The following is a 21,113-nucleotide window of genomic DNA, read 5'->3' as shown; positions in this document are numbered from 1 at the left end:
CCGCATGACTAGGCGGGGATCCCAGGGTGGGGGGCCGGCTTCTAGGGTATACCCAGGAATGGTTGAAGACCACTTCAGATGCCTGGGTACTGGAAGTCGTCACGGTTACGCCATAGCCTTCAAAAACCGACCCCCCTCATCGATTTTGCTAGACAGATGTCCCGTTGGACAAGACAAAGGCAAACACTCTACATTCGGTGGTACAGACCCTCCTGGATACAGGAGTGTTAGTACAGGTGCCTCTTGCGCAGAGGGGCCGGGGGTACTATTCTCCGCTGTTTCTAGTCCCGTAACCGAATGGGTCCTCCCGGCCCATTCTCAACCTCAAGGCATTGAACAGGTTTGTGAAGGTTTCCAGGTTCTTCTGAAGAAGGATAAACATTATCCGAAACGCGTTAAGCTGGTGGCGTTTGTTGCTGTGGATGTGACCCTGACTTCTGACCGTAAGCCTGTTCCATCTGGTGTGCTATCCGGAACCGCCAGTGGTATCCCCATTACCATTCTGGGAGGGTAACGTGAGGATGACAGAGATCCACATCTTTCATTGTACCATTTGATTGGTTACATGCTTTTATATTTTTTGATTATTGTAAGTGTCCTGTGTCTATTAAACGTGTTTGTCCCTGAAATTCTATCTGCACCATGATCCCTTTTTTCTTTGCATTAAGATAAAGATCATTATCCTATTGATCCACGGGGTGCATTGGGAGTTTGAGAACACTGACTGCGACACCTCAGAAATACCATCTAACTGATCATTGGTTAGCCCTGGAAATTTACGAACTGTGCCTGATATCCTTGGAATTATTCCATATCTTGAGGATTTGATTCATGTAGGTTCTTTGCGCCCACATGTTAAATACACTTTTTACCTGTACTGTTTCTGGAATTTAATGAGGATTCCTTTATCTATCAAGCAGGCGGCATTGATAAGTAGCGCATCTGTTTAACACATTTGTTTACATAGTTATTGTTACCAAAAAATCGGGTTATTGCTGTAGTGAGCCATCTTTTCTAGAGGCTCCTCTGTTATCATGCTGTTAACTGGGTTTAGATCACAGGTTGTACGGTGTGATTGGTGTGGCTGGTATGAGTCTTACCCGGGATTCAAAATCCTTCCTTATTGTGTACGCTCGTCCGGGCACAGTATCCTAACTGAGGCTTGGAGGAGGGTCATAGGGGGAGGAGCCAGTGCACACCAGGTAGTCCTAAAGCTTTACTTTTGTGCCCAGTCTCCTGCGGAGCCGCTATTCCCCATGGTCCTTACGGAGTCCCCAGCATCCACTACGGACTACGAGAAATAGAATTATCGGTAAGTAAATTCTTATTTTTTCTTTGCTACATGAAAATAATTTGTATAACAGTTAAGCTGGGTACACACTAGATGATATTTTGAAACGATTTGCCAGATTTCCGACTGATCAGAACAACAAATCCAGTGTATACGCACTACGCACAATCCTGCAGCATCCGTCTCCTCTTCAGGTTGACCCAACAGCACTCAATCTGAAGATATGGTAAGCGATTTTGAGCAAATCGTGCAGTGTACGCACTACACACTATATATCGTTAAAGATTGTAAACCGCACACTATATATTGTTTGGATGACTGTGCAGTGGGGATCCCAGACGGAATCCCGGCAAAACAAGACTAATAGCACTCGTGTGTGTGTGTGTGTCCACGACACCCAAAGAGTGGGAATAGATCCTGTGGCGAGCCACTGAGCCTACATGGGGACTCTTTGCGCTCACCCCACTGGCGGGATTCTGGTAAATCATATGTATTCTGCACAGTGTATATGCACTATATCTTTTGTCTGGGAGCTGGCTCCTCCCTCTTTGCCCCTCTTACCAGACTCAATGTAGAAAATGTGCCCGGAGGAGCCGGTCACGCTTATGGAAGCATCTGAAGCTCCTTCTGCATTTAATTTGTTTGTTATTTTCAGGCAGGTCTGGATGGCACCAGCCTGCCTGCTTCATGGGACTTAGGGGCTGAAAAGGCTCAACCTCTTGAACGGTTAATGGTCCCGTTCCCCGCTGACAGGACACTGAGCTCCTGAGGGAACTATTCGCAAGCCCCACCACGGCAAGCATACATTCCCGCAGCACGCCGCCACCCCTAACAGAGCCAGAAGAGTGCTGAGTACTAAGCGGGACGCCGGCCATTATGGCGGCATGAGGGTACGGAGACGCACGGCTTCTAACCAGGGCGGAATGCATCTGCAGACACCATACACAGCTGCCTCTCAGTACACTGTACACAGTACCCACTCTGGCAAAAACAGCCTTAAAACTGTTTTCTCTCCATTTTAAGCACCAGATTACCTCAGCCAGTATAAAAAAGCTGTAAGACTGCGCGCCATTGAAGGGCGGGGCCTTTACTATGAGCGGATCCAGTAGCTCACCAGCGCCTATTTCACTCTGCAGTGGACACAGATGCTGACTGACAGGGATGCGCAACTCCTCCGGAGTGACACCAGTTTACCTCAGCGGTACCAGGGGGTCATACCAGGGTGGGGAGCGATTATTAATGTACTAATTCCCCTATCGGGGTACTTAGTCTGCGACCTGGCTAAGCTTGGCATTAGCGATAACGGCGCGGTGGGGGCTGGCTCCAAATAACTCTGTCTCTCCTTGAAGGGCTCTTTGTGGGTTAATTGTGCTTAACCTTTTCCTGTGTGTGTGCTGTCACATTTACATTATGTTGGGCAAAGAGTGTGTTTCTTGTACAGCGGAGTGTTCCTTTTCACCAGGGGGCTCACTACTGGGTACTCGGGGCAGTGCACCTTCCCAGAATAGCGCGGCTGAACTGGAGTGGATTAATTCCATTAAAGGAATGATCTCCAATATTTCTACGAAATTATCCAACAATGAGAGACTAAAGACAGACTGTGGATGAGTTTATGAATAGAGACTCAGTCCCCAAACTAGCGTCTCAATCCCCTCCCATTTGTCCGCAAAAACTATCTCTGGCCCATATCCTGCAGTCTGACTCTGACACTGACTGGTCAGACATAGATGAGAGTGAGGTGGATTTGGAGGGGGGGACACTACTCTGTCACAGGGGATAGAGGCTCTTATAGAGGCCATCAGAGATGTTCTGCAAATTCCTGATAAGGTGTCAGAGGAGTGTGAGGAATCTTATTTTAGTGTAAAAAAAGAAGTCCTCAGTCACTTTTCCTGTGTCAAAGGAATTGAATACCCTGTTTGAAGAACTGTAGGTTAATCCTGCTAAGAACTTTCAAATCCCTAAACGACTGCTCTCATTTTTTCCTTTTCCTCTGGAGGATAGCAAAAAATGGGAAAATCCACTGATCGTGGTCGCATCAGTCTCTAGGCTGTCACGAAAAATTGTGTTGCCTGTCCCTGGTGCAGCCTCCCTAAAAGACACGGCTGATCGTAAAATTGAGACTACACTCAAATCATTGTACACAGCTGCTGGGGTGGCCCAGAGACCCACTATTGCATGTGCGTGGATCACAAAAGCCATTGCTAAATGGTCAGTTAACCCAATTGAGGGGTTAGATTCCTTGTCTAGGGGGCGGATGTTGTTTTACTCCTGCAGCATATACAGGACTCTGCGAACTTTGTTGGAAGCCATAAAAGAGATAGACTTGCTTAATGTACGCTTCACCGATATGGCAGTGTCAGCACTCAGGGGCTTGTGGCTACGCAAGTGGACTGCTGATGCGGACTCCAGGAAAAGTCTGGAAGGCCTACCATTCACAGGAGAAGCCTTGTTTGGAGATGAACTAGACAAATGGATCTCCAAAGCTACTGCGGGTAAGTCTATGTATCTTCCTTCCGCAGCTCCCCCAGCCAGGAAAACTTATTCAGCTTCAAATTTACAGTCCTTTCAGGATGGGCAAGTTTAAGGGCAAATCCAGAGGTGCTTCTACAGCCTCCAGAGGCGCAAGAGGTAAACCACGCAAACCAGCAACTGCAGGTGCTCGGGAACCGAGATCAGGCTCTGCTTCCTCAAAGCCTTCAGCATGACGGTGGACCGTGATGCCTGGAAGGCTGGCAGGTGGGAGCCGACTAAAATTCTTCAGTCACATCTGGTCAAGTTCGTGCCAGGAACCCTGGGTCATAGATCTTATTTCCCAGGACTACAGACTGGAGTTCCAAGAGCTCCCACCTCATAGATTCTTCAAATCAGGCTTACCAGTTTCTCAAGAGGCAAGTATAACTTTACAGCATGGCATCCAAAAACTGGTACAGACTCAAGTCTTTGTTCCTGTTCCACCTCATCTGCACAACAAGGGGTACTATGCCAACTTGTTTGTAGTACCAAAACTGGACGGTTTGGTACGGCCGATTCTGAACCTCAAGTCCTTGAACCCGTACTTAAGAGTGTTCAATTTACAGATGGAGTCTCTGAGAGTGGTTATCTCAGGTCTGAAGGAAGGGGAAATCCTAGTGTCTCTGGATATCAAGGATGCGTACCTTCACATTCCGATCTGGCCGCCTCATCAGGCTTATCTAAGGTTTGCACTGCAGGACTGTCACCACCTGCCAAACTGTCATGCCCTGCCATTTGGTCTCTCCACGGCATTGAGGGTGTTCACCAAAGTGATGGCAGAGATGTTTATACTCCGCAAGCAGGGAGTGAACATAATTCCGTACTTGGACGATCTTCTGATAAAGGTGCCGTCCAGGGAGAGGTTGCTGGGCAGCATTGGTCTCTCAACCAAACTTCTCCAGGATCACGGGTGGATTCTGAACCTTCCAAAATCTCACCTAGAGCCAACACGGAGGCTTCCATTCCTGGGAATGATACTGGACACGGAGTTGCAGAAAGTGTTCCTTCCGTTGGAAAAGGCATTGGTAATCGATTGTTCGGGATGTCTTGAAGCCAACCCGGATATCGGTGCATCTATGCACTTGCCTTCTGAGGAAAATGGTGGCCACTTAAGAGGCGCTTCAATACGGAAGGTTTCACGCAAGACCCTTCCAGTTCGATCTGTTGGACAAATGGTCCGGGTCGTATCTTCACATGCACCAGAGGATCCGTCTGTCACCAATAGCCAGGATCTCCCTTCTGTGGTGGCTACAGACTTCTCACCTCGTTGAGGGTCGTAGGTTTGGAATTCAGAACTGGATTCTGTTAACCTCTGAGACTTGCGTCCGTGGTTATCGACCAGTCACCCAGAGGGTGCAATTTCAAGGAAGATGGTCAAGTCAGGAAGTCATCATTCTAATCAACAGTCTGGAACTCGGGGCCATATAAAATGCCCTTCTGCAGGCCTCATATCTTCAAGATCGGGTCATTCAGGTCCAGTCGGATAATGTGATGGCAGTGATGTACATAAACCGACGAAAAGCAGAGCAGCAATGTCAGAGGTGTCAAGAATTCTCCTCTGGGCAGAAAAGAATGCTGTGGCGTTGTCAGCGGTCTTCATTCTGGGAGTAGACTACTGGGAAGCAGACTTCCTCTGCAGACACGACCTGCACCCTGGGGAGTGGGGCCTTCACACTGAAGTGTTCAGGTGCTTGACACGTTGTTGGAGATATCCACAAATCAACATGATGGCCTCTCATCTCAACAAGAAACTCAAGCGGTATTGTTCCAGCTCAATAGACCCACAGGCAGTGGCGGTAGACGCCCTTATGACTCCATACGACTCCATGTGTCTATCATATGGTATAGGTGTTTCCTCCACTTCCTCTGATCCCAAGAATTCTAAAATGAATAAAAAAGGAAAAGGTTCAAGCAATACTCATTGCTCCGGACTGGCCAAGAAGGTCCTGGTACGCGGACCTTCTGGCGATGCTCCTCGAAGATCCGTGGCCTTTACCTCTTCGCGAGGACCTTCTGTAACAGGACCCGTTCGTCTATCAGGACTTACCGCGGCTACGTTTTACGGCATGGAAGTTGAACGGCTGATTCTAGCCAGAAGAGGGTTCCCTAACAAGGTTATCCCGACTATGATCCAAGCCAGGAAGGGGGTAAAGTCTAAACATTACCACCGTATTTGGAAGAAATACGTCTCTTGGTGTGAGCAGAAAATATTCTGCAGTGGAATTTCATCTAGGATGTTTTCCTGCTTTTTCTGCAGTCAGGTGTGAATGTGGGCTTACGTCTTGGCTCCATAAAATTCCAGATATCGGCCTTGTCCATTTTCTTTCAGAAACAATTGGCTTCTCTCCCTGAGGTCCAGACGTTCTTGAAAGGTGTTCTGCACATACAACCTCCCTTTGTGCCTCCCACGGCATCTTCGGATCTCAATTTGGTGCTGCAGTTCCTCCAATTGGACTGGTTTGAATTATTACAGGAGGTAGACGTAAAATAGCTTACATGGAAGACTGTCACACTGTTGGCCTTGGCTTCAGCAAGACGTGTCTGAGCTGGGGGCTTTGTCTCACATAATTTTCCATGAGGACAGAGCTGAACTCAGAAGTCGTCTGCAATTTCTTCCTAAAGTGTCTGCGTTTCACATCAACCTACCTATTGTTCCGGTTGTCACCGACATCTCTGCTACTTTAAAGTCTTTGTATGTTGTGAGGGCTTCGAACAGCTCGTCTACGGACTACGAGAAGAGGATTTACTGGTAGGTAATAAAAATCCTATTTCTCTTGCGTCCTAGAGGATGCTGGGGTCCACATTAGTACCAAGGGGTATAGACTGGTCCACCAGGAGCCATGAGAGTGTGGGCTGGCTCCTCCCTCCACGCCCCTCCTACCAGACTCAGTTTAGAAAATGTGCCCGGAGGAGCCGGTCACAGCTAGGGGAGCTCTACAGAGCTTTTCTAGTAAAGTTTAATTTTAGAGCTTTTTATTTTACAGGGAGGCTGCTGGCAACACCCTCCCTGCAGTGTGGGACTAAGGGGGGAGCAGTGTCTGCCCTGTGGGGTCTGAGCAACTGTCTCCGCTGACTGGACACTGAGCTCCAGACGGAATAATCGTTCCCCGCCACAGGGGATCGGTCACCCCAGCAGCCTGCCGCCACCCCCTTACAGAGCTGAAGATCGTGGCAAGTGAGACACTGACCCCCTTGACAAGCGGGGGGCCGGAGTCGAGATGGAGGCATAAGGGTAGGAGCGCAGTACTAACTGCGCTCCGGGAGGCTCAGCGGTACAATGGTGCAGCGCTGTGAGGGGTGCCCTGAGCCAGCGCCGAACCCTACACTTGTCACCACATTCTGTTGGGGTCTCGAATCTCAGCCAGCTTCATACCTCAGGCCAGTATAATCCTAGGAGGAGCGGGAAGACGCCGCCATTACGGGGGCAGAGCTTCTCATAGCGGACCCAGCAGCGTTTCAGCACCATTTTCCTGCCTGCACAGCGCTGTATAGGAAAAAAAGCAAGTCCCTCCTCGTCAATCTCCAGCTATCCTACACGGTACCAGGGGGTTGTGGAAGGGGGGGGGGGGGGAGGCTGCAAAACGGCTGTGTAACCTATTAAGGTACACAGCCAGGGCTTATAAAGGGTCTCCCTTTGTATAATAGCGCTGTGTGTGGGTTGGCTCCCATCTCTGTCTCTCTCTTGCCATTCTTGGGGGTGAAACTCTGTCTGTAACCCCTGTGTGTCTGTGTGGAGTGTCTGTGGTCACCACTAGCAATGTCCAGGGACTCTGTGTCATATGCTGCAGAGGATATGTCCTCTCAGGATGATCCCATTCCATGTAATCAGGATAGCACTGGTTTAGCACATATTCCAGTAAGGGAGCCGGAATGGTTAGAATTAATCTGCTACCCAGGTGCTGCAGAATATGGCTGTCTAGCCCAGTTCTGGTACCTCAGGTCTCCCTGCTGTGTACTCCCATAAACGTCCTTTAGCACAATTTATGCAGGATGACACCGATACAGATTCTTTCGGTGATGAGGGAGTATGGGGGACAGTATCTCTTGCTTAGGGGGCGCAGTTGATGATAGAGGCCATTAAGGATGTGTTGAATAATAATGATACACCTCCGGATCAGGTTGAGGAGGCTTACTTCACTGAAAATAAGAAAGCATTGCTAACCTTCCCTGCGTCAAAAGAATTGAATGCAATTTTTGAAAAGGCTTGGGAAAACCCAGAGAAAAGATTCCAGATCCCTGAGAGAGTTCAGGTGGCATTTCCTTTCCCTGTTGAGGATAGGAAAAAATCGGAAAACCCGCCTATTGTTGACACGTCAGTATCCAGACTTTCAAAAAAGGTGGTGTTGCCTGTTCCGGGATCTACCGCCTTGAAAGAGCCGGCGGATCGTAAGATTTATAATACGCTCAAATCCATGTACGCGGCTTCAGGGGCAGTACTACGTCCCACTATTGCCAGTGCTTGGATTGCCAAAGCTATAGTAAAATGGTCTGGCACCTTACTTGAAGATTTGGATACTATGGATAAGGAAGATGTTGGCTTATTTTTGCGCAACATTCAGGATTCAGCAGGATTTCTGGTGGAATCCATGAAAGATTTGGGTTCCATGGCTGCAGGAATTTCTTCCATGTTGGTCTCAGCGCGGCGAGGATTGTGGCTAGGTCAGGCTCTCTTTGGGGAAGCGCTAGATGTGTGGATTTCCACGGCTATAGCGGGTAAGTCTCCTTTTCTTCCCTCAGCTACACCTGCTCCGAAGAAACTGTTTTCTTCACCCGCATCTCAGCCCTTTCGGACTACGAAGCCCAGAAAGGCCAGGCCGTCCAACACCTTCTTTCGGGGAGGTAGGCCCAAGTCCAAGAAGCCTGCTACTGCAGGTTCCCAGAAACAGAAACCTTCTTCAGGTACACACAAGTCCTCCGCATGACTGTGGACTGCTGGTCCCGGAGGTGGGGCCAATGGGAGCGAGACTCGGGCAGTTCAGTTGCGTCTGGGTGTCATCCGGCCTGGATCCATGGGTGCTGGATATTGTGTCCCAGGGGTATAGGCTGGAGTTTCAAAATCTCCCCCCTCACCGGTTTTTCAAATCAGGTTTACCAACTCTGCTGGCGGACAGGGCAGCTCTACTAGACGCCGTACAGAAGTTGGTGGAGTCACAAGTCATTGTGCCTGTACCACCTCATATGCACAACAAGGGTTACTATTCGAACCTTTTTGTGGTACCGAAACCGGATTGTTCGGTCAGGCCCATTCTGAACCTAAAATCACTTAACCCCTTTCTGAAGGAGTTCAAGTTCAAGATGGTGTTTCTAAGGGCGGTGATTTCGGGTCTGGAAGAGGGGGAATTCCTGGTATCCCTGTATATCAAGGATGCATACCCCCACATTCCGATCTGGCTGCCGCATCAGGCGTATCTCCGCTTTGCTTTGTTGCACGGTCATTTCTATTTCCAGGCCCTGCCATTCGGCCTCTCAACAGCACCGAGGGTGTTCACCAAGGTGATGGCAGAGATGATGGTTCTTCTTCGCAAGCAGGGGGTGAACATCATTCCATATCTGGATGATCTGCTGATGAAGGCAGCGTCCAGGGAGAAACTATTGCGGTCCATTGCTATTACGACCGATCTCCTCAGAATCCACGGTTTGTTTCTGGACCTTCCAAAATCACACTTGGAACCAACCAGGAGGTTGTCGTTTCTGGGGATGATCCTCAACACGGAAGTACAGAAGGTATTTCTTCCACTGGAAGAGGCGTTGGTGATAGAAACAATGGTACGGGATGTCCTGAAGTCAGCCCGGGTGTCGGTTCATCAATGCATTTGCCTTCTGGGAAAGATGGTGACCTCTTACGAGGCTCTCCAGTAAGGAAGGTTTCATGCTCTGTCCTTCCAACTGGATCTCCTGGACAAGTGGTCAGGATCTCATCTGCACATGCACCTGAGAATACGTCAGTCTCCAAAGGCCAGGATTTCACTCCTCTGGTGGCTACAATTGCCTCACCCTCTGGAGGGCCGCAGGTTCGGGATACAGGACTGGATCCTTCTAACCATGGATGCAAGCCTCCAGGGCTGGGGCGCAGTCATTCAAGGGGAGACCTTCCAAGGAAGGTGGTCAATTCTGGAAGTCTGCCTACCGATCAACATTCTGGAACTAAGAGCCGTATACAACTGTCTTCTTCAGGCGGCCCATCTTCTAAGAAATCGGGCCATTCAAGTGCAGTCGGCCAATGTCACAACAGTGGTCTACATAAACCGACAGGGTGGAACGAAGAGCAGAGCTGCTATGTCAGAGGTGTCAAGAATCCTTCTCTGGGCAGAAAAACACGCGTTGGCGCTGTCAGCAATTTTCATTATGGGAGTAGATAACTGGGAAGCAGACTTCCTCAGCAGACACGATCTCCATCCGGGCGAGTGGAGTCTCCATCCAGAGGTCTTCAAGGAAATAACGGACCATTGTGGACTACCCCAAATAGACATGATGGCCTCTCGTCTCAACAAGAAGCTTCAATGCTATTGTTCCAGGTCGAGGGACCCACAGGCAGTGGCAGTGGACGCCCTGGTGTCTCCGTGGGTGTTCCAGTCAGTGTACGTGTTTCCACCACTCCCACTCATCCCAAGGATCCTAAAGCTCATAAGGAAAACAAGGGTTCGAGTGATCCTCATTGCTCCAGACTGGCCAAGAAGGATTTGGTATGCGGACCTTCTGGATCTACTACAAGAAGAGCCGAGGCCTCTTCCACTTCAGGAGGACCTGCTGCAGCAGGGGCCGTTTGCCTATCAAGACTTACTGCGGCTACGTTTGACTGCATGGCAGTTGAGCGCCTGATACTTGTTCGGAAGGGCATTCCGAGGTAACGTCTAAACATTACCATCGTATTTGGAAAAAATATGTCTCTTGGTGTGAATCCAAGAAGTTTCCTACGATGGATTTTCAACTCGGACATTTTCTCCTCTTCCTGCAAGGAGGTGTGGATATGGGCCTGAGGTTGGGATCTGTTAAGGTCCAGATTTCGGCCCTATCCATATTAAATAAATGGCTGCCCTCCCTGAGGTTCAGACTTTTTTGAAGGGAGTTCTGCACATCCAACCTCCCTTTGTACCGCCTACTGTGGCTTGGGACCTTAACGTGGTGTTGCAGTTCCCCCAGTCGGATTGGTTTGAGCCTCTACAGGAGGTTGAGGTCAAATTTCTTACATGGAAGGCTGTCACTTTGTTGGCCTTAGCTTCTGCTAGACGCGTGTCCGAATTGGTGCCTTTATCCTGTAAAAGCCCTTACTTGATCTTCCACAAAGATAGAGCTGAGCTCCGGACACGTCAGCAGTTTCTTCCGAAGGTTGTGTCGGCAATTCATATCAACCAACCTATTGTGGTGCCAGTGGCTACTGACTCCTCAATTACATCAAAGTCCTTGGATGTTGTGAGGGCTCTGAAGACATATGTGAAGAGAACTTCTCGTCACAGAAAGTCGGACTCTCTGTTTGTCCTATATGATCCCAAGAAAATTGTGTGTCCTGCTTCTAAGCAGACGATCTCTCGCTGGGTTAGGTTCACTATCCAGCATGCTTATTCTACGGCAGGATTGCAGTGTCCAAAATCTGTTAAGGCCCACTCTATTCGTAAGGTGGGGTCTTCCTGGGCGGCTGCCTGGAGTGTCTCGGCGTTGCAACTTTGCCGAGCGGCAACTTGGTCTGGGTCGAACATGTTTGCGAAGTTCTAAAAGTTCGATACTTTGACTGAACTTCAAATCATCAGAGGCCAATCCATTCTACAGGAGCCTCCGCGCTCTTCACATTGTACTGTGGACCCCAGCATCCTCTAGGACGTAAGAAAATAGGTTTTTGGTTATCTACCGGTAAATCCTTTTCTCATAGTCTGTAGAGGATGTTGGGCGCCCGCCCAGCGCTTCGTTTTCCTGCAACCGTTATCTGGTTCAGTACAACTTTGTTTGGTTATGTACTGCATTGTCGCTTGGTAAGTACTGTTTCAGCAGTTGCTGAGTTTTTCAAGTTAGTTAGCTTGATGTGCCTTGTATGTGTGAGCTGGTATGAATCTCACCACTATCTGTGTTAAGTCCTTCTCTCGAAGATGTCAGTCTCCTCGGGCACAGTTTCTAAACTGTGTCTGGTAGGAGGGGTGTGGAGGGAGGAGCCAGCCCACACTCAAACTCTTGCCAATGGCTCCTGGTGGATCCGTCTATACCCCATGGTACTAATGTGGACCCCAGCATCAACTATGGACTATGAGAAAAGCATTTACCGGTAGGTAACCAAAATCCAATTTTGTTTTTTATTACTTACCTGGAAAAATGATCATAATTCATCAGTTGTAATTTGGTTTGATTTTTTTTTTTTTCATTTGAAATTTTATCTGTGTTTTTTTAACTTGTGTTTTGTGTTTTTAAGACAAAATTTTTTGCATGGCTAGTGTTCTTTTTAGCTTCTGTATGTATAGGCTTACAATGTCATCTACTGTACAGCCAGCATGTTTCCCTATTTGTAAGCCTGTGATTTGTTTCCTACCACCAGCTATTTGTTACAATGTTCTATATATTTCCACTGGTTCTCAAATTCCGTTTTCAGGACCCCACACAGTTCACATTTTCCATGTCACTCAGCATTGTGTGTCACCAACTGTCACATATTAAAGATCCACAGGTGACCTGGAAAATATGAATTGTGTGGGGTCCTGAAAACTCTGAAATCGCAGGTTATATTCAATCTGAAATGTTGCTTTACTTGGGGTCCAGTGTTAAAGAGGCTTCAATCCATTGTTGTGCATACTCCTGAGTTGGCTTGAGATGATTTTCCACCTAAAACTGAAAGTGATTATATTTTTATTAGTCTGCACTTTTATCTTGTAGGAGACAGAAGAAATCTTGGCAGATTTCCTGAAAGTAGAAGTTTTCAGACAAACTGTTGCAGATCAAGTTCTTGTTGGAAGTTACTGTGCATTTAGTAATCAGGGAGGCTTGGTACATCCTAAAACATCGATAGAAGACCAGGATGAATTGTCTTCTCTACTACAGGTCCCCCTTGTGGTATGTGCTATAACTGCATGTAACAACTTAACTTATCTTTTCTTCCTTTATTTTATTATTTATTTACTTTTTCTTATGTAGTGCAGCAAATTCCATTGCTCTTTACATTTGGAAACAACAATGATGAAACAAAACTGGGTAATAACAAACAGTCTTAGAGGTAGGAAGTCCCTGCTTAAAAGTTTACAATCTATAGCAAGAGCAGGGATTTCTTTCCTCATGTGCCTTTTCTTACTTACACTATCTTATACTCCATACTCCCTTTGATTGCACCTAACCCCGGGTTTTCTCTACCTGTCCTATTTTGTCCTGTACTGTAAGTGCTGTTTTCTTGTTTGCGCATTTTATTATGTACTGTGTAATGGGTGCTGCGGTTCCCTTGTGGCGCCATATTAATAAAGGATAATAGGGAATTAGCATTAATACACAAAGATAGGTGCGTAATTGCATAATTTTCCACCAGATTGCAAATGTTCTTGGTTGTCTGCATGAGTTGGCCACACAGCAATTATGAACCGGGGTTAAGGAGGAAGGGAATATGAAGAAAGAGAAAATGTGTACAGTGGGGATGTAATTGGATAGGAAAGCTTATGAGGGATATTTTTGGAATTTGATAAGCTTGTCTAAAGAGCTGAGTTTTCAGGGATGGTGTCAAAGGTTTGAAGACTAGAGTAGGGTCTTATGGTACATGGTAGGGTATTCCACAGAGTAGGTGCAGCCTGAAGAAAGTCCTGCAATTGTGAATGGGAGTGAATATTGAGTGTTGATTGGAGATGGAGATCTTGTGAAGAGCAAAGAGGTCGGTTTGGGAGATATTTTGAGGTAAGCAAAGAGATGTACATAGGTGTAGTTTGGGTAATGGCCTTGTGTGTGAGTGAAAGTATTATATATTGAATACGGTAGAATACAGGTAAACAATGGAGGGATTGACAGAGTGGATCTACAGATGAATATCTGGTGAGGAAGATTAGCCTCGCAGCTGCATTCAGAATAGATTGTTGTGGTGAGAGTCTTTTTGGTAAGACCAGTAAGAAGACTGTTGTAGTAATCAATGCGTGACATAATGAGAGCATGGATTACAATTTTTGCAGTGTCTTGTGTAAAGTATGGTCGTATTTTGGATATGTTTTCTTTTTTAGATGCATGTAACATGATTTTGACACCGATTGAATGTGGGGAACAAAGGACAGTTCAGTCAAGGATGACACCTAGGCAGTGGGGTATGATTGTCCAGTTATCAACAGTGATAGAGATATCAGGTTGGTAACTACTATTGGATGGTAGAAATATAATTAACTCTATTTTGGGAATATTAAGTTTGAGGTGTCGAGATGACATCCATGATGAAACGACAGAAAGGCATTCAGTGACACGGACTAATGCAGATGGTGACAAATGTTTGGAGGATAGGTAGATTTGAGTAACATCCACTTACAGATGATTCTAAAATCCCAAAAATCTGATTAGTTTACTAAGAGATGTGGTATAGATTAAGAAAAGCAGAGACCGAAGACTGAGCCTTGCTATACTCCAACTGAAAGAGGTAGCGAAGAGGAGGTGGGTTCAGAGAAGCGGGCACGGAAGTAGCGATTACATAGGTAGGATGAGAACCAAGAAAGGGCTGTGTCTTGAAGACCTAGTGATTGTATTGTTTGAGAAGAGTGGTTAACCGTGTCAAAAGCAGCAGAGAGATCTAGAAGAAGAAGTGAGTAGTGGCCTGTAGACTTTGCAGTGACCAGATCATCTACTACTTGAGTTAGTGCTGTCTCTGTGGAGTGTTGGAAACGAAAGCCTAACTGAAGTGGGTCCAATAAGTTGTGTAAGTTATGAAAGTGGGCTGGATGTAATGACGCCTGAGTTCGGCGGCCGCGGACATTTTTTTTAAAGGGGCAATCACTTACAAGGCAAAACCATGCCTTGTAAGTGATTGCCCTTTTAAAAACATCCGCGTTTGGCTGTACTTGGGCGTCATTACATTTGGCCTAGTATGTGAAGCGAGTGTAGGCAAGTCTTTCAAGTAGATTGGAGAGACAATGGAGCCAAGAGATGGAATTAAAGTTTGAGAGAGGGTCAGCTTTTTGTTTTTTCAGAATGGGAGTAATCACTGCATGCTTGAATAGTGAAGGAAAGATACCAGTAGAGAGAATAAAAATGTTAGTTAAGGTTGGGATGAGCACAGTTTGACAAATGTTTGACAGTGTCCAGGTCATTACGATAGGAGTGGTAAATAGTCTTATATGTGAGGATGTTGATTTGTGTACAAGATTTACGCCACTGACGTTCAACTTTACGTGAGAGTTTTTGTAGATGTCTTGTTAATTTAGAGTGCCACGGTTGACATCTAGGCCTACGCGGAGTGTGATGGATAGCTGGATCCACTTCAGCAAGGGTTATTACTAGAGTTTGGTACAGGTGTGATTCAGTCGTCTCAGGAGAAGTGAATGCAGAAATAGGTGAGAGCAGTTGTTGCAGAGAGCTGGAAAGTTCTTGAAGCTTGATTGTGTTAATATTTCTGCGGGTTTGAGGAGGATTGGAAGACTTCAGTGAGATTTGAGTTTAAAGTGATGGAGGAGAGCATGCATGTGATAAGGTTCTGATCAGAGAGAGGGAAGGGAGTGTTCGTGAATTCAGAAACTGAGCATAGTCTGGTGAATACAAGATCAAGGCAGTGGCCCTCCTGATGAGTAGAGGAGTCAGTCCATTGGGAGAGGCAGAGAAAGGTTAGAGTAGTTTGGAGGCATGAACAGCAGATTTTGGACTATTAATAGCGGTATTGAAATCACCCATGATGATGGTGGAGATGTGTGAGGATAGGAAGTGAGCGAACTAGGCAGAAAAATCTTCCAGAAATTGTTTGGGTTGCCCAAGTGGGCGATAGATAGCTGTAACATGCAGAGAAAAAGGGAGTATAAATCCTGATAGAATGTGTGTCAAATGATGTGAATGTGAGTGATGGAACCTGTTGTAGAACTGTGTATTTGAAAGATTGGGATAGTAATAATCCAACCCCACCTTTTACTGTTGCCAGGTCTAGAGGTGTGTGCGCAAGTGTACCTAGAAGAATTTAGGCTGTTTTGAAGGCAAATGGTGGTCACGACAAATTTTTATTTAGATTTCGCTTCGGTTTATTCACTTTACATTTTGTTAATTGATAAAACTAAAGTATTAACACTTCTATTTTTGAAAGCATTCTTTGCAGCATTTTCTCTGACGTCCTAGTGGATGCTGGGTACTCCGTAAGGACCTTGGGGTATAGACGGGCTCCGCAGGAGACTGGGCACTCTTAAAAGAAAGATTAGGTACTATATCTGGGGTACACTGGCTCCTCCCTCTATGCCCCTCCTCCAGACCTCAGTTAGTATCTGTGCCCGTCCAGAGCTGGATGCACCCTAGGGGCTCTCCTGAGCTTCCTAGAAAAGAAAGTATTTGTTAGGTTTTTTATTTTCAGTGAGATCTGCTGGCAACAGACTCACTGCTACGTGGGACTGAGGGGAGAGAAGCGAACCTACCTGCTTGCAGCTAGCTTGGGCTTCTAAGGCTACTGGACACCATTAGCTCCAAAGGGATCGAACACAGGCCCAGTCCTCGGTCGTCCGGTCCCGGAGCCGCGCCACCGTCCCTCTTGCAGAGCCAGAAGAACGAAGAGAAGTTGAAAATCGGCGGCTGAAGACTCCGGTCTTCATTAAGGTAGCGCACAGCACTGCAGCTGTGCGTCATTGCTCCCTTAGCACACCACACACTCCGGTCACTGATGGATGCAGGGCGCTGGGGGGGGGGCGCCCTGGGCAGCAATTAGATTACCTTACTTGGCGAAAAGCACATAATACAGTCTGATAAACTGTATATGTGCATTAACCCCCGCCATTAAAGTACATAAAAGGACAGAAGCCCGCCGCTGAGGGGGCCGGGCCTTCTTCCTCAGCACACCGGCGCCATTTTCTCTTCACAGCTCAGCTGGAAGGAAGCTCCCTAGGCTCTCCCCTGCAGTATCCTGGTACACAAAGGGTAAAAAAGAGAGGGGGGGCACATAAATTTAGGCGCAAAACTGTGTATATAAGCTGCTATAGGGGAAAAATCACTCAGTATAGTGTACATCCCTGTATTATATAGCGCTGTGGTGTGTGCTGGCATACTCTCTCTCTGTCTCTCCAAAGGGCCTGGTGGGGGAACTGTCTTCAAATAGAGCATCCCCTGTGTGTGTGGTGTGTCGGTACGCGTGTGTCGACATGTCTGAGGTAAAAGGCTCCTCTAAGGAGGTGATAGAGCGGATAAGTGTGTGGGAGGGTGTCTCCGTCAACAACGCCGACACCTGTTTGGATATGTGTAAGTGCTGAGGTAAAATTATTGCACAAAAGGTTAGGGAACAGAAAGGAAATCTACCCTGGTCTGTCCCTATGTCACAGAGTCCTTCAGAGTCTCTCTATGTTCACTAGCCAAAATAACAAAGTATCGACACAGAGTTTAACTCCACTGTCGACTACGATAATGCAAAGTTACAGCCAAGAGGGCTAAAAGATATTCAATATATGATTATTGGAATAAAAGATGATTTGCATATCACTGATGACTCATCTGTCCCTGACACGAGAGTACACATGTTAAGGGGAAGAATGCTGAGGTAATTTTCCCTCCTCTCATGAGGAAAAAGAGCGGGAATCTCCAGACAAGAGACGACAGCTTCCCACAAGAGAATTCTCAGGCTGTATCCTTTCCCCACTAGGGCCAGGATGTGTTGAGAATCTTCCTCTTGGGTGTCCTGTTTGCACTAGCTATTCTCAGGGATCCTGCAGATAGTGTGCACATTCTAGTATACTACCCAGACCGGCGATTGTGTCGGCATGGGTTTATAGCGCTGTGGCAGCGTGGACAGGTACCTTATCAGCAGAGATTGAGACCCTAGTATGCATATAAATATTTTAAGATGCTGTCTAAAGTGATAGATATATAATTATAAAGCATGCCCAAAGGGACATGAGTATACTGGGTCCAAGAGACAAAAGTTATGTCGATTTCTGCTTGACGTGTCCTGTAGAATATACATTGGACAGATGATGCCGACTTAAGAGGCATATGGAAGGCTGAGGATTGTGGGGAGAAAGGTTCTCGGGCCTGGTCTCCACAGCTATAGCTGGTAATTCTGATATTTTGCCTTATATTCCTGCACAGCCTAGGAAAGCACGACATTATTAAATGCAGCTTTCGAATAAAGAAACAAGAAAGTCTGAGGTGCGTCCTTTCTTGTCAGAGCCGGGGGCAGAGGATAGAAGCTGTACAACACAGCTAGTCCCCAGGAACAGAAGTCCTCCCCGGCCTCTACAAAAATCCACCGCATGTCGCTGGGGCTCCACAGGCGGAGCTAGTCCCGGTGTGGACACGCCTTCGTAAGTTCAGCCATAAGTGGGTTTACTCCCTGTTAGATCCCTGGGCAATAGAAATTGGATCGCAGGGATACAGGCTGGACGGTGAGAAGATGCCCCCTCACCGAGGACCCGGCGGGCTTTCCCCCAAGAGAGGGAGCCAGTGTTAACTGCAATTCACAAATTGTATCTTCAACAGGTGGTGGTCAAGGGTCCCCTCCTTCAACAAGAGGGTGTTATTATTCGACCATGTTATAATCCCGAAACCAGACGGTTCGGTTAGACCCACATTGAATTAAAATCCCTGAACATATACCTGAAAAGGTTCAGGTTCAAGATGGAATCGCTAAAAGCGGTCATTGCAAGCTTGAAATTAATCGGGACATAAGGGATGCATACCTTCGTGTCCCCATTTATCCACCTCATCAGGCGTACCTCAGAATTGCGGTATGGGATTGTCATTACCAATTTCACCAAGGTAATGGCGGATATGATGGTGCTCCTGCGGAAGCAAGGTGTCACTATTATCACATACTTGGATGATCTCCTCATAAAAGCGAGATCAAGAGAGCAGTTGCTGGACAGCGTATCACCTTCTCTGGAAGTGAAACTGCAACACGACTGGATTCTATATATTCCGAAGTCGCAGTTGGTTCCTACAGCTCATCTGCCTCGTCTAGGCATGATCCTAGACACAGACCAGAAGAGGGTTTTTCTCCCGATAGAGAGAGCTCAGGTGCTCATGACACTGGTCAGGAATCTATTGAAAACCAAAACAGGTGTCAGTGCTTCACTGCACTCGAGTCCTGGGAAGGATGATGGCATCATACGAGGCCTTCCCCTTCGGCTGGTTCCATGCAAGGACAATGGGACTTACTGGACAAGTGGTCCGGATCACATCTTCAGATGCATCGGTTAATCACCCTATCCCCCAGGGCCAGGGTGTTTCTCCTGTGGTGGCTGCGGAGTGCTCACCTTCTCGAGGGCCGCAGATTCGGCATTCAGGACTGGGTCCTGGTGACCACGGATGCAAGCCTCCGAGGGTGGGGGGGGCAGTTACACAGGGAAGAAAATTCCAAGGTTTGTGGTCAAGCCAACAGACTTAACTTCACATCAATATCCTGGAACTAAGGGCCATATACAACGCCCTAAGTCAAGCGGAGTTCCTGCTTCGCGACCAACCGGTTCTGATCCAGTCAGACCGCATGGGCTCATGTAAACCGCCAGGGCGGCACAAGGAGTAGGGTGGCGAGGGTAGAAGCCACCAGAATTCTTCGCTGGGCGGAGAATCAAGTAAGCGCACTTGTCAGCAGTGTTCATTCCGGGAGTGGACACGACCTCCACCCGGGAAAGTGGTGACTTCATCAGGAAGTCTTCACGCAGTTTTGCAAATTGATGGAAACTGCCTCAGGTGGACTACATGGCGTCCCACCTCAATAAAAAGATAAAAAAGGTTTTAAGCTGGGTCAAGGGACTCTCAGGCGATAGCTGTGGTCGCACTAGTAACACCGTGGGTGTTCCAGTCGGTCTATATATTCCCTCCTCTTCCTCTCATACCCAAGGGCTGAGAATTGTAATAAACGGAGGAGTGTGAACAATATTCTTTGCTCCGGATTGGCCAAGAAGGACTCTGTACCCGGAACTGCAAGAAATGCTCTCAGAGGACCCATGGCCTCTGCCTCTCAGTCAGGACATGTTGCAACAGGGACCCTGTCTGATCCAAGACTTACCGCGGCTGCGTTGTACGGCATGGCGGTTGAACGCCGGGTCCTAGCGGAAAAGGGCATTCCGGATGCAGTTATTCCTACGCTGATAAAGGCTAGGAAAGACGTGACAGCAAGACCTTTTTCACTGTATATGGCGAAAATAGGTTGCTTGGTGTGTGGCCGGGAAGGCCCTACAGAGGAATTCCAGGGGGGTCGATTCCTGCACTTCCTACAGTCAGGAGTGACTATGGGCCTAAAATTAGGATCCATAAAGGCCAAGATTTCGGCCCTATCCCTTTTTCTCTCAAAAAGGACTGGCTTCACTGCCTGAAGTTCGGACGTTGTTACAGGGGTGCTGCATATTCAGCCCCTTTTGTGCCTCCAGTGGCACCTTAGGATCTTAATGTGTGTTGGATTCCTAAAATCCCACTGGTTTGAGCCACTTAAGACCGTGGAGCTAAAATATCTCACGTGGAAAGTGGTCATGCTTTTGGCCTTAGCTTGGACTAGGCGTGTGTCAGAATTGGCGGCTTTGTCATGTAAAAGCCCATATCTGATCTTCCATATGGAAAGGGCAGAATGGAGGACTCGTCCCCAATTTCTCCCTAAGGTGGTATCATTTGAACCAACCTATTGTGGTGCCTGCGGCTACTAGGGACTTGGAGGATTCCAAGTTGCTGGACGTAGTCCGGGCCCTGAAACTTTGTTTCCAGGACGGCTAGAGTCAGAAAAACTGACAAGCTATTTATCCTGCATGCACCCAACAAGCTGGGTGCTCCTGCTTCAAAGCAGACTATTGCTCGCTGGATCTGTAGCACGATTCAGCTTGCACATTCTGCGGCTGGACTGCTGCATCCTAAATCAGTAAAAGCCCATTCCACGAGGAAGGTGGGCTCTTCTTGGGCGGCTGCCCGAGGGGTCTCGGCTTTACAACTTTGCCGAGCTGCTACTTGGTCGGGTTCAAACACTTTTGCAAAATTCTACAAGTTTGATACCCTGGCTGAGGAGGACCTTGAGTTTGCTCATTCAGTGCTGCAGAGTCATCCGCACTCTCCCGCCCGTTTGGGAGCTTTGGTATAATCCCCATGGTCCTTACGGAGTACCCAGCATCTACTAGGACGTCAGAGAAAATAAGAATTTACTCACCGGTAATTCTATTTCTCGTAGTCCGTAGTGGATGCTGGGAGCCCGTCCCAAGTGCGGACTCTCTGCAATACA

The 21,113-nt window shown here is 47.5% G+C and overlaps 1 protein-coding gene across 2 annotated transcripts in view; it reads left to right on the top strand.

Annotated features, from left to right (window-relative positions):
* EIF6 (eukaryotic translation initiation factor 6) overlaps nucleotides 1-21,113 on the top strand; it is a 161,783-nt gene that overhangs the window by 107,782 nt on the left and 32,888 nt on the right. For both annotated transcript variants that reach the window (XM_063959568.1, XM_063959569.1), the window contains exon 5: nucleotides 12,656-12,832. In XM_063959568.1, the coding sequence (XP_063815638.1) occupies nucleotides 12,656-12,832 (177 nt within the window). The remainder of the gene's footprint in view (nucleotides 1-12,655; nucleotides 12,833-21,113) is intronic.

This window comes from Pseudophryne corroboree, chromosome 3 (assembly GCF_028390025.1).
Source record: "Pseudophryne corroboree isolate aPseCor3 chromosome 3, aPseCor3.hap2, whole genome shotgun sequence".
In the NCBI taxonomy this organism is placed as follows: domain Eukaryota; kingdom Metazoa; phylum Chordata; class Amphibia; order Anura; family Myobatrachidae; genus Pseudophryne; species Pseudophryne corroboree.
This window is presented reverse-complemented; position numbering and strand designations above follow the sequence as displayed.